The sequence below is a fragment of the Salvelinus namaycush genome, chromosome 20 (assembly GCF_016432855.1).
Source record: "Salvelinus namaycush isolate Seneca chromosome 20, SaNama_1.0, whole genome shotgun sequence".
Taxonomy (NCBI): Eukaryota; Metazoa; Chordata; class Actinopteri; order Salmoniformes; family Salmonidae; genus Salvelinus; species Salvelinus namaycush.
The window spans coordinates 52,356,296-52,371,337 of NC_052326.1; the positions used below are offsets into that span (position 1 = coordinate 52,356,296).

Here is a 15,042-nt window from a genome sequence, read left to right on the forward strand (position 1 = left end):
AGTAATGCTGCATTCAACAACACCAGTGATCTATAGAGTAATGCTGTATTCAACCACACCAGTGATCCATAGAGTAATGCTGCATTCAACAACACCAGTGATCCATAGAGTAATGCTGTATTCAACCACACCAGTGATCCATAGAGTAATGCTGCATTCAACCACACCAGTAATGCTGTATTCAACAACACCAGTGATCCATAGAGTAATGCTGTATTCAACCACACCAGTGATCCATAGAGTAATGCTGCATTCAACCACACCAGTAATGCTGTATTCAACCACACCAGTGATCCATAGAGTAATGCTGTATTCAAACACACCAGTGATCCATAGAGTAATGCTGTATTCAACCACACCAGTGATCCATAGAGTAATGCTGCATTCAACCACACCAGTGATCCATAGAGTAATGCTGCATTCAACCACACCAGTGATCCATAGAGTAATGCTGCATTCAACCACACCAGTGATCCATAGAGTAATGCTGTATTCAACCACACCAGTGATCCATAGAGTAATGCTGTATTCAACCACACCAGTGATCCATAGAGTAATGCTGTATTCAACCACACCAGTGATCCATAGAGTAATGCTGTATTCAACAACACCAGTGATCCATAGAGTAATGCTGTATTCAACCACACCAGTGATCCATAGAGTAATGCTGTATTCAACCACACCAGTGATCCATAGAGTAATGCTGTATTCAACCACACCAGTAATGCTGTATTCAACAACACCAGTGATCCATAGAGTAATGCTGTATTCAACAACACCAGTGATCCATAGAGTAATGCTGTATTCAACCACACCAGTGATCCATAGAGTAATGCTGTATTCAACCACACCAGTGATCCATAGAGTAATGCTGTATTCAACCACACCAGTGATCCATAGAGTATGCTGTATTCAACCACACCAGTGATCCATAGAGTAATGCTGTATTCAACCACACCAGTGATCCATAGAGTAATGCTGTATTCAACCACACCAGTGATCCATAGAGTAATGCTGTATTCAACCACACCAGTGATCCATAGAGTAATGCTGCATTCAACCACACCAGTGATCCATAGAGTAATGCTGTATTCAACCACACCAGTTATCATAGAGTAATGCTGTATTCAACCACACCAGTGATCCATAGAGTAATGCTGTATTCAACCACACCAGTGATCATAGAGTAATGCTGTATTCAACCACACCAGTGATCCATAGAGTAATGCTGTATTCAACCACACCAGTGATCCATAGAGTAATGCTGTATTCAACCACACCAGTGATCCATAGAGTAATGCTGTATTCAACCACACCAGTGATCCATAGAGTAATGCTGTATTCAACCACACCAGTGATCCATAGAGTAATGCTGTATTCAACCACACCAGTGATCCATAGAGTAATGCTGCATTCAACCACACCAGTGATCCTATAGAGTAATGCTGTATTCAACAACACCAGTGATCTATAGAGTAATGCTGTATTCAACCACACCAGTGATCCATAGAGTAATGCTGCATTCAACAACACCAGTGATCCATAGAGTAATGCTGCATTCAACCACACCAGTGATCTATAGAGTAATGCTGTATTCAACCACACCAGTGATCCATTGAGTAATGCTGTATTCAACAACACCAGTGATCCATAGAGTAATGCTGCATTCAACAACACCAGTGATCCATAGAGTAATGCTGTATTCAACCACACCAGTGATCTATAGAGTAATGCTGTATTCAACCACACCAGTGATCCATAGAGTAATGCTGTATTCAACCACACCAGTGATCCATAGAGTAATGCTGTATTCAACCACACCAGTGATCTATAGAGTAATGCTGTATTCAACAACACCAGTAATGCTGTATTCAACCACACCAGTGATCCATAGAGTAATGCTGTATTCACAACACCAGTGATCTATAGAGTAATGCTGCATTCAACAACACCAGTGATCCATAGAGTAATGCTGTATTCAACAACACCAGTGATCTATAGAGTTAATGCTGTATTCAACCACACCAGTAATGCTGTATTCAACAACACCAGTGATCTATAGAGTAATGCTGTATTCAACAACACCAGTGATCTATAGAGTAATGCTGTATTCAACAACACCAGTGATCCATAGAGTAATGCTGTATTCAACAACACCACGTGATCCATAGAGTAATGCTGTATTCAACAAACACCAGTGGATCTATAGAGTAATGCTGTATTCAACAACACCAGTGATCATAGAGTAATGCTGTATTCAACAACACCAGTGATCCATAGAGTAATGCTGTATTCAACAACACCAGTGATCTATAGAGTAATGCTGTATTCAACAACACCAGTGATCTATAGAGTAATGCTGTATTCAACAACACCAGTGATTATAGAGTAATGCTGCGTTCAAACACCAGTGATCTATAGAGTAATGCTGCATTCAACAACACCAGTGATCCATAGAGTAATGCTGTATTCAACCACACCAGTGATCCATAGAGTAATGCTGTATTCAACCACACCAGTGATCCATAGAGTAATGCTGTATTCAACAACACCAGTGATCTATAGAGTAATGCTGTATTCAACAACACCAGTGATCCATAGAGTAATGCTGTATTCAACCACACCAGTGATCCATAGAGTAATGCTGTATTCAACCACACCAGTGATCCATAGAGTAATGCTGTATTCAACCACACCAGTGATCCATAGAGTAATGCTGTATTCAACCACACCAGTGATCCATAGAGTAATGCTGCATTCAACCACACCAGTGATCCATAGAGTAATGCTGTATTCAACCACACCAGTGATCCATAGAGTAATGCTGCATTCAACCACACCAGTGATCCATAGAGTAATGCTGCATTCAACAACACCAGTGATCTATAGAGTAATGCTGTATTCAACCACACCAGTCATCCATAGAGTAATGTTGCATTCAACAACACCAGTGATCCATAGAGTAATGCTGTATTCAACAACACCAGTGATCCATAGAGTAATGCTGTATTCAACCACACCAGTGATCCATAGAGTAATGCTGCATTCAACCACACCAGTGATCCATAGAGTACTGCTGCATTCAACCACACCAGTGATCCATAGAGTAATGCTGCATTCAACCACACCAGTGATCCATAGAGTAATGCTGCATTCAACCACACCAGTGATCCATAGAGTAATGCTGTATTCAACAACACCAGTGATCCATAGAGTAATGCTGTATTCAACCACACCAGTAATGCTGTATTCAACCACACCAGTGATCCATAGAGTAATGCTGTATTCAACCACACCAGTGATCCATAGAGTAATGCTGTATTCAACCACACCAGTGATCCATAGAGTAATGCTGTATTCAACCACACCAGTGATCCATAGAGTAATGCTGCATTCAACCACACCAGTGATCTATAGAGTAATGCTGTATTCAACAACACCAGTGATCTATAGAGTAATGCTGTATTCAACCACACCAGTGATCCATAGAGTAATGCTGCATTCAACAACACCAGTGATCCATAGAGTAATGCTGCATTCAACCACACCAGTGATCTATAGAGTAATGCTGTATTCAACAACACCAGTGATCTATAGAGTAATGCTGTATTCAACCACACCAGTGATCCATAGAGTAATGCTGCATTCAACAACACCAGTGATCCATAGAGTAATGCTGTATTCAACCACACCAGTGATCTATAGAGTAATGCTGTATTCAACAACACCAGTGATCTATAGAGTAATGCTGCATTCAACAACACCAGTGATCCATAGAGTAATGCTGTATTCAACAACACCAGTGATCTATAGAGTAATGCTGTATTCAACCACACCAGTAATGCTGTATTCAACAACACCAGTGATCTATAGAGTAATGCTGTATTCAACAACACCAGTGATCTATAGAGTAATGCTGTATTCAACAACACCAGTGATCCATAGAGTAATGCTGTATTCAACAACACCAGTGATCTATAGAGTAATGCTGTATTCAACAACACCAGTGATCTATAGAGTAATGCTGTATTCAACAACACCAGTGATCCATAGAGTAATGCTGTATTCAACAACACCAGTGATCTATAGAGTAATGCTGTATTCAACAACACCAGTGATCTATAGAGTAATGCTGTATTCAACAACACCAGTGATCTATAGAGTAATGCTGCATTCAACAACACCAGTGATCCATAGAGTAATGCTGTATTCAACAACACCAGTGATCTATAGAGTAATGCTGTATTCAACAACACCAGTGATCCATAGAGTAATGCTGTATTCAACAACACCAGTGATCTATAGAGTAATGCTGTATTCAACAACACCAGTGATCCATAGAGTAATGCTGTATTCAACAACACCAGTGATCCATAGAGTAATGCTGTATTCAACAACACCAGTGATCCATAGAGTAATGCTGCATTCAACAACACCAGTGATCCATAGAGTAATGCTGTATTCAACAACACCAGTGATCCATAGAGTAATGCTGTATTCAACAACACCAGTGATCTATAGAGTAATGCTGTATTCAACAACACCAGTGATCCATAGAGTAATGCTGCATTCAACCACACCAGTGATCCATAGAGTAATGCTGCATTCAACCACACCAGTGATCCATAGAGTAATGTTGTATTCAACAACACCAGTGATCCATAGAGTAATGCTGTATTCAACCACACCAGTAATGCTGTATTCAACAACACCAGTGATCTATGCCGTGCAAAAAAAAAAGGCAGAACATGTTTTAAGTTGAAATGTTACAACAACCTATAGCTAACGTTTTTGTTATTTGGAGTTTTTAAATACCTTTTGATTAGAATCGCATTATATCTGCAAGCAGATAGCAGCAAAGGCTGGACACATATTATTTCTTTCTTCTTTTGTTTTAATGTTGGACCACACCAGTGGCTATGAAAAGCCAACTGACATTTACTCCTGATTATTATTTGACCATGCTGGTCATTTATGAACATTTGAACATCTTGGCCATGTTCTGTTATAATCTCCACCCGGCACAGCCAGAAGAGGACTGGCCACCCCTCATAGCCTGGTTCCTCTCTAGGTTTCTTCCTAGGTTTTGGCCTTTCTAGGGAGTTTTTCCTAGCCACCGTGCTTCTACACCTGCATTGCTTGCTGTTTGGGGTTTTAGGCTGGGTTTCTGTACAGCACTTCGAGATATTAGCTGATGTACAAAGGGCTATATAAAAGGCTCGTGGTCAAGGCAGGCAGAATGGTCAGGCAGGCGGGTACAGAGTCCAGAAAACAGGCAAGAGTCAAAACTGGGAGGACTAGCAAAAAGAGAATAGAAGCAGGAGTACGGGGAAAACACGCTGGTTGACTTGGAACGTACAAGACAAACTGGCACAGAGAGACAGGAAACACAGGGATAAATACACTGGGGAAAATAAGTGACACCTGGAGGGGGTGGAGACAAGCACAAGGACAGGTGAAACAGATCATGGTGTTACAGAAATGTATTTGGCAGGCAGGCAGGCAGGCAGCCAAGTTCCCATTCAGTTATCAAAACATGGGTTGGGACAAGCATGCTTGGGCAGGCAAGCTGCAGAAGGACGAGCAGGCTTCTATTACCCATCGTTTATCAGTGCAATTTTCAGAAATCCATTCAGGTGTATTTTTGTGTATTTTGGTAAATGAGTTCTAATGATCTAAAGTCGTGCTGTTGTTTACTTCCTGTAAACACACGGTCCAGTTGAAATTGAACGATGGCAGGCCCGTGTTGCATATAGGCTTACTGTAGTTCTGATTGGCTATGGCTCAACGGTCTGCATTTGACCCCGGCCCTGGACAAGACAGATGTTTTTACTAGGTTTTATTTATTGCGGTGTATATTAATTGGGAAAATGACAAACTGTGTTGCTATAGAAATTTAACAAATGCCTTACTGTACGTAATTCCCAGACATTACATTAATTCACGAAATGACCATATCTAAGTGCTCGCTTGTCAGAAAATGTAAAAAATATTATTTTTCTTCCTGCGTGTGTATATGAACAGATTTAAAACATATTTAATGTTGCTTAAACGCTGTCAGTCCCCCTTTTAAGAACTAGAGCAAGTCCACTTTCACTATATTGCAGACCTTTCATCTGTGAACAAATGAAAATGTATGATTCTCAGTGAGAAACTCCCTAAAAGACAACAGACCAAAACACGTTAAAAGGATGTTCTCTAGTTCCTTAACAAAACAACCAGCCAATCAGCCTGACACGTGCACTCTTCCATCCCCTGACATGTGCACGCTCCCGTCCCAGCGCTGCAGTGACCCCAGGGGTTATTGAGGGGTCAGGGGTGGAGAGGCCCGGCTGGATGTGTTATTGTAACCTACCCGGATACATGTTAATACTCTCTTACCCTCTCCACCTTCCTCTCCCCTCCTCTCCCTGCTCTCTCTCTCCTTTTTCTATCTCCCCTCTCCCCCTCTCTCTCTCTCTGTCTCTGTCTCTTTCCTATCTCCCCTCCTCTCCCCCCTCTCTCTCTCTGTCTCTTTCCTTTCCTATCTCCTCTCCTTTCCTCTCCTTTCCTCAGCATTGTACCCTTCTCCTCTCTCTCTTCTCTCCTCTCTCTCTCTTCTCTCCTCTCCTCTTCTCAGCATTGTAACCTCCCTCTCTGTCTCTTCTCTCCCCTAGTTCTGTTTTCAGAGGGTCAGCAGTGTGTGTCTACTCCATGGCCTCTATCAGGGCAGCCTTCAACGGTCCGTTCGCCCATAAGGAAGGGCCCGACTACCGCTGGGTGGAGTACAAGGGGAGGATCCCATATCCACGACCTGGCACTGTGAGTTTCTCAGCAGGGATGGATGTGACGTACAGACGGATGGACAGACAGACAGAAAGATAGGGAAGCAAGCAGAAAGAGAGACAGGCAGGCACACAGATTGACAAATCATTAAAAAAACAAAAACATTAGCTGTGCATGATTGAGCTAGCCTTTTACAACGGAACCAATAGAAAAGTGTAAATCCCGCTCTCCTGGCACTCCAGGCGAGCTTAAGGAAACTCTCAAAATATTTGAAAGGTTTCATAAAGTATTTGAATCCCGATCTGGTGGCAGACAGGCATACAAGCAGGCGGACAGACAAGCGGACAGACAGGCGGACAGACAGGCAACACGTGTTGATTAAAACAAGTTGATAAAGCTGTTGAAATCTAACCAATGGCTGGTTGATTTAAACACGCTGATAAAACTGTTGGAAGCTGACCGCTGGCTGGTTGTTTTAACACCTCGGCTATGCATTCCCCTGGGAAGTGGTAACCTGTCAGCCAGAGGCTTCAGGGGAATGTTTAATGTGTTTTAGTGCTCTGTCGGAAGTGGCTTGATCTCACTGTTATTCTAGTCCCCCTGTTAGGGAACACTACAGGCAGTGGAGCGGCTCCTTGGATGTGCTTGATTACCACACACACACACCACACACACACCACCCCACACACACACACACACACACACACACACACACACACACACACACACACACACACACACACACACACACACACACACACACACACACACACACACACACACACACACACACGGTTCCTTGAAAGTGGTTGATCACTAGGGTCAGGGACGTCAGTGTTTTGGTTACATGATTAAAATTCAAGTGAAACAGCTTCACATCACCCGCCAGTGTAATTTGAACCCCTGAGTCACTGAACAGCACGCACAGAGAGAGTAATGGCAGCCACATTTCAAAGGAAATAATAGGAGCTTAAATGAGGGGTCTGTTGCCAGTTTAAACACCACATACTTCAACATGATGCTCATGCTTGTCATATCAGTGATTTTGTTTTGCCAGGGTGGTAGGAGGAAATAACATCCACTCTGACAACTGAAGATTAAATGACCTTCCTTAGATTATATAAGTAGCTGTGCTTTGCTTGAGTGTTACAGTCTATTTTGTGATCAAAGTTGATTTGAATAATAAAAGATGAAACAAAACCAGTCATCCAACTAGAACAACAATACAAACTATAACTCGGTGATCTGTCATCACTGTGGTCACTGTGACCTCAAGTAATACTCATTTAATACTCCTTGAATACTCCTTGAATTCTCATTGAATACGCCTTTAATACTCCTTGAATACTCCTTGAATTCTCAGTGAATACTCCTTTAATACTCATTGAATAATCCTTGAATTCTCCTTGAATTCTCCTTTAATACTCCTTGAATAATCCTTGAATTCTCCTTGAATTCTCCTTTAATACTCCTTGAATAATCCTTTAATACTCCTTTAATAATCCTTCCTTATTTTCTTTATTTTCGTTAGTTTTTATTTCACCTTTATTTAACCAGGTAGGCTTGTTGAGAACAAGTTCTCATTTACAACTGCGACCTGGCCAAGATAAAGCAAAGAATTTCGACACAAACACCAACACAGAGTTACACATAAACAAACGTACAGTCAATAATACAGTAGAAAAAGGGGGAATAAAGTATATATACAGTGTGTGCAAATGAGGTAAGATAAGGGAGGTAAGGCAATAAATAGGCCATGGTGGCAAAGTAATTACAATATAGCAATTAAACACTGGAGTGATATATGTGCAGAAGATGAATGTGCAAGTAGAGATACTGGGGTGCAAAGGAGCAAAATAAATAAATAAATGCAGGATGGGGTAGTTGGATGGGATATTTACAGATGGGCTATGTACAGGTGCAATGATCTGTGAGCTGCTCTGATAGCTGGTGCTTGAAGTTGGTGAGGGAGAGTCTCCAGCTTCAGCAATTTTTGCAGTTCGTTCCATTGGCAGCAGAGAACTGGAAGGAAAGGCAGCCAAAGGTGGAATTGGATTTGGGGGTGACCAGTGAAATATACCTGCTGGAGCGCGTGCTGCAGGTGGGTGCTGCTATGTGACCAGTGAACTAAGATAAGGCGGGGCTTTACCTAGCAGAGACTTGGCAGTAGACTCTGCAGTAGATTGCCACTCCGCCCCCTTTGGCAGTTCTATCATGTCGGAAAATGTTATAGTTAGGGATGGAAATTTCAGGGTTTTTGGTGGTCTTCCTAAGCCAGGATTCAGACATGGCTAGGACATCTGGGTTGGCATAGTGTGCTAAGGCAGTGAATAAAACAAACTTAGGGAAGAGGCTTCTAATGTTAACACGCATGAAACCAAGGCTTTTACGGTTACAGAAGTCAACAAATGAGAGCGCCTGGGGAATGGGAGTGGAGCTAGGCACTACTGGGCCTGGATTAACCTCTACGTCACCAGAGGAACAGAGGAGGAGTAGGATAAGGGTACGGCTAAAGGCTATAAGAACTGGTCGTCTAGTACGTTCGGAACAGAGAGTAAAAGGAGCAGGTTTCTGGGCGTGATAGAATAGATTCAAGGCATAATGTACAGACAAAGGTATGGTAGGATGTGAATACAGTGGAGGTAAACCTAGGCATTGAGTGACGATGAGAGAGATATTGTCTCTAGAAACATGATTTAAACCAGGTGATGTCACCACATGTGTGGGAGGTGGAACTGAAGGGTTAGCTAAGGCATATTGAACAGGGCTAGAGGCTCTACAGTGAAATAAGACAATAATCACTAACCAGAAAAGCAATAGATAAGGCGTATTGACATTAGGGATAGGCATGTGTAGCCGGGTGATCATAGGGGTCCAGTGAGTAGTTTAGCTGGCTGGAGACACGGCGATTCAGACAGCTAGCGGGCCGGGGATAGCAAGCTAGCAGAAGGGCCTGAGAGGTACGTCGCGACGGAAGAAGTCTGTTGTAGCCTCCTCGTGCAGAGCCTCCTCGTGCGGTTCCGTCGGCAGACCAGCCGTGATGGATTAGTAGGGTTCCGTGAAGTAAAGGTGCCCAGTCCAATTGGCAAAATAGGTATAGTGGCCCAAGAAATTGACCGATGGATTTATACAGCTAACAGTCCGATATGCTCTTGACAGCTGGCGGGCCGCTGCTAGCAGGCTAGAAGTTGGGCATTCAGCCTTGAATAATCCTTGAATAATCCTTGAATAATCTTTGAATAAACCTTTAATTGTCATTTTCCTTCCCCAGTGTCCCAGTGAAACGTATGACCCCCTCCACAAGTCTACTCGTGACTTCCCTGATGATGTAGTGAGCTTCATGAGGGGTCACCAGCTGATGTGGGAACCCATCCTTCCAATCACCCGCCGGCCCGTCTTCACCCGCGTCAATGTGCCCTACACTCTACGAAGGGTGGTAGTGGATAGGGTGGATGCTGAGGATGGGCAGTATGACGTCCTACACCTGGGCACAGGTAAGAGAGTGTGTGAACATGCTACACCCTACGAAGGGTACAGGGAGAAGGTGGGGCTGGGGTGTAGTGTAGTAGTGAACAGTGTTCCCTACACCCTACGAAGGGTGGTAGTGGATAGGGTGGATACTGAGGATGGATAGTATAATATAATACACCTGGGCACATGTCAAGTAAGAGAGGAGGCTGCCATAGTGAACACGGACCAGATACCAGCAGAAGGCTGCCATAGTGAACACGAAACAGATACCAGCAGAAGGCTGCCATAGTGAACACGGACCAGATACCAACAGGAGAGAGGGGACTGATACCAACAGGAGAGAGGGGACTGATACCAACAGGAGAGAGGGGACTGATACCAACAGTAGAGAGGGGACTGATACCAACAGTAGAGAGGGGACTGATACCAACAGTAGAGAGGGGACTGATACCAACAGTAGAGAGGGGACTGATACCAACAGTAGAGAGGGGACTGATACCAACAGGAGAGAGTGGACTGATACCAACAGGAGAGAGTGGACTGATACCAACAGTAGAGAGGGGACTGATACCAACAGTAGAGAGGGGACTGATACCAACAGGAGAGAGGGGACTGATACCAACAGGAGAGAGGGGACTGATACCAACAGGAGAGAGTGGACTGATACCAACAGTAGAGAGGGGACTGATACCAACAGTAGAGAGGGGACTGATACCAACAGTAGAGAGGGGACTGATACCAACAGTAGAGAGGGGACTGATACCAACAGTAGAGAGGGGACTGATACCAACAGTAGAGAGGGGACTGATACCAACAGTAGAGAGGGGACTGATACCAACAGTAGAGAGGGGACTGATACCAACAGGAGAGAGGGGACTGATACCAACAGGAGAGAGGGGACTGATACCAACAGTAGAGAGGGGACTGATACCAACAGGAGAGAGTGGACTGATACCGACAGTAGAGAGGGGACTGATACCGACAGTAGAGAGGGGACTGATACCGACAGTAGAGAGGGGACTGATACCGACAGTAGAGAGGGGACTGATACCGACAGTAGAGAGGGGACTGATACCGACAGTAGAGAGGGGACTGATACCGACAGTAGAGAGGGGACTGATACCGACAGTAGAGAGGGGACTGATACCGACAGTAGAGAGGGGACTGATACCGACAGGAGAGAGGGGACTGATACCGACAGGAGAGAGGGGACTGATACCGACAGGAGAGAGGGGACTGATACCGACAGGAGAGAGGGGACTGATACCGACAGTAGAGAGGGGACTGATACCGACAGTAGAGAGGGGACTGATACCAACAGTAGAGAGGGGACTGATACCAACAGGAGAGAGGGGACTGATACCAACAGGAGAGAGGGGACCGATACCAACAGGAGAGAGGGGACCGATACCAACAGGAGAGAGGGGACCGATACCAACAGGAGAGAGGGGACCGATACCAACAGTAGAGAGGGGACCGATACCAACAGTAGAGAGGGGACCGATACCAACAGTAGAGAGGGGACCGATACCAACAGGAGAGAGTGGACCGATACCAACAGGAGAGAGTGGACCGATACCAACAGTAGAGAGGGGACCGATACCAACAGTAGAGAGGGGACCGATAACAACAGTAGAGAGGGGACCGATACCAACAGGAGAGAGGGGACCGATACCAACAGGAGAGAGGGGACCGATACCAACAGTAGAGAGGGGACCGATACCAACAGGAGAGAGTGGACCGATACCAACAGTAGAGAGGGGACTGATACCAACAGTAGAGAGGGGACTGATACCAACAGGAGAGAGTGGACTGATACCAACAGTAGAGAGGGGACTGATACCAACAGTAGAGAGGGGACTGATACCAACAGTAGAGACGGGACTGATACCAACAGTAGAGAGGGGACTGATACCAACAGTAGAGAGGGGACTGATACCAACAGTAGAGAGGGGACTGATACCAACAGGAGAGAGGGGACTGATACCAACAGGAGAGAGGGGACTGATACCAACAGTAGAGAGTGGACTGATACCAACAGTAGAGAGTGGACTGATACCAACAGTAGAGAGGGGACTGATACCAACAGGAGAGAGGGGACTGATACCAACAGGAGAGAGGGGACTGATACCAACAGGAGAGAGGGGACTGATACCAACAGTAGAGAGGGGACTGATACCAACAGGAGAGAGGGGACTGATACCAACAGTAGAGAGGGGACTGATACCAACAGGAGAGAGTGGACTGATACCAACAGTAGAGAGGGGACTGATACCAACAGGAGAGTGTGGACTGATACCAACAGTAGAGAGGGGACTGATACCAACAGTAGAGAGGGGACTGATACCAACAGGAGAGAGTGGACTGATACCAACAGTAGAGAGGGGACTTATACCAACAGTAGAGAGGGGACTTATACCAACAGTAGAGAGGGGACTGATACCAACAGTAGAGAGGGGACTGATACCAACAGTAGAGAGGGGACTGATACCAACAGGAGAGAGTGGACTGATATCAACAGTAGAGAGGGGACTGATACCAACAGGAGAGAGTGGACTGATATCAACAGTAGAGAGTGGACTGATACCAACAGGAGAGAGTGGACTGATACCAACAGGAGAGAGTGGACTGATACCAACAGTAGAGAGGGGACTGATACCAACAGTAGAGAGGGGACTGATACCAACAGTAGAGAGGGGACTGATACCAACAGTAGAGAGGGGACTGATACCAACAGGAGAGAGGGGACTGATACCAACAGGAGAGAGTGGACTGATACCAACAGTAGAGAGTGGACTGATACCAACAGTAGAGAGGGGACTGATACCAACAGGAGAGAGTGGACTGATACCAACAGTAGAGAGGGGACTGATACCAAGAGTAGAGAGGGGACTGATACCAACAGTAGAGAGGGGACTGATACCAACAGTAGAGAGGGGACTGATACCAACAGGAGAGAGTGGACTGATACCAACAGGAGAGAGGGGACTGATACCAACAGGAGAGAGGGGACTGATACCAACAGGAGAGAGTGGACTGATACCAACAGTAGAGAGGGGACTGATACCAACAGGAGAGAGTGGACTGATACCAACAGGAGAGAGTGGACTGATACCAACAGTAGAGAGGGGACTGATACCAACAGTAGAGAGGGGACTGATACCAACAGTAGAGAGGGGACTGATACCAACAGTAGAGAGGGGACTGATACCAACAGTAGAGAGGGGACTGATATCAACAGGAGAGAGGGGACTTATACCAACAGGAGAGAGGGGACTGATACCAACAGGAGAGAGGGGACTGATACCAACAGGAGAGAGGGGACTGATACCAACAGTAGAGAGGGGACTGATACCAACAGTAGAGAGGGGACTGATACCAACAGGAGAGAGGGGACTGATACCAACAGGAGAGAGGGGACTGATACCAACAGTAGAGAGGGGACTGATACCAACAGGAGAGAGGGGACTGATACCAACAGGAGAGAGGGGACTGATACCAACAGTAGAGAGGGGACTGATACCAACAGTAGAGAGGGGACTGATATCAACAGGAGAGAGGGGACTGATACCAACAGGAGAGAGTGGACTGATACCAACAGTAGAGAGGGGACTGATACCAACAGTAGAGAGGGGACTGATACCAACAGGAGAGAGGGGACTGATACCAACAGGAGAGAGGGGACTGATACCAACAGGAGAGAGGGGACTGATACCAACAGGAGAGAGGGGACTGATACCAACAGGAGAGAGGGGACTGATACCAACAGGAGAGAGGGGACTGATACCAACAGGAGAGAGGGGACTGATACCAACAGGAGAGAGGGGACTGATACCAACAGTAGAGAGTGGACTGATACCAACAGTAGAGAGTGGACTGATACCAACAGTAGAGAGTGGACTGATACCAACAGTAGAGAGGGGACTGATACCAACAGGAGAGAGGGGACTGATACCAACAGGAGAGAGGGGACTGATACCAACAGGAGAGAGGGGACTGATACCAACAGGAGAGAGGGGACTGATACCAACAGGAGAGAGGGGACTGATACCAACAGTAGAGAGGGGACTGATACCAACAGTAGAGAGGGGACTGATACCAACAGTAGAGAGGGGACTGATAACAACAGTAGAGAGGGGACTGATACCAACAGGAGAGAGTGGACTGATACCAACAGTAGAGAGGGGACTGATACCAACAGGAGAGAGTGGACTGATACCAACAGTAGAGAGGGGACTGATACCAACAGTAGAGAGGGGACTGATACCAACAGGAGAGAGGGGACTGATACCAACAGGAGAGAGGGGACTGATACCAACAGGAGAGAGGGGACTGATACCAACAGGAGAGAGGGGACTGATACCAACAGTAGAGAGGGGACTGATACCAACAGTAGAGAGGGGACTGATATCAACAGGAGAGAGGGGACTGATACCAACAGTAGAGAGGGGACTGATATCAACAGGAGAGAGGGGACTGATACCAACAGGAGAGAGGGGACTGATACCAACAGGAGAGAGGGGACTGATACCAACAGGAGAGAGTGGACTGATACCAACAGGAGAGAGGGGACTGATACCAACAGGAGAGAGTGGACTGATATCAACAGTAGAGAGGGGACTGATACCAACAGTAGAGAGGGGACTTATACCAACAGTAGAGAGGGGACTTATACCAACAGTAGAGAGGGGACTGATACCAAGAGTAGAGAGGGGACTGATACCAACAGTAGAGAGGGGACTGATACCAACAGTAGAGAGGGGACTGATACCAACAGGAGAGAGTGGACTGATACCAACAGTAGAG

General features: G+C 45.5%; 1 protein-coding gene across 2 annotated transcripts in view; it reads left to right on the forward strand.

Annotated features, from left to right (window-relative positions):
- Positions 1-15,042, forward strand: part of LOC120065501 (semaphorin-3D-like) — a 172,191-nt gene that overhangs the window by 129,539 nt on the left and 27,610 nt on the right. For both annotated transcript variants that reach the window (XM_039016554.1, XM_039016555.1), the window contains exons 11-12: positions 6,657-6,801; positions 10,037-10,259. In XM_039016554.1, the coding sequence (XP_038872482.1) occupies positions 6,657-6,801; positions 10,037-10,259 (368 nt within the window). The remainder of the gene's footprint in view (positions 1-6,656; positions 6,802-10,036; positions 10,260-15,042) is intronic.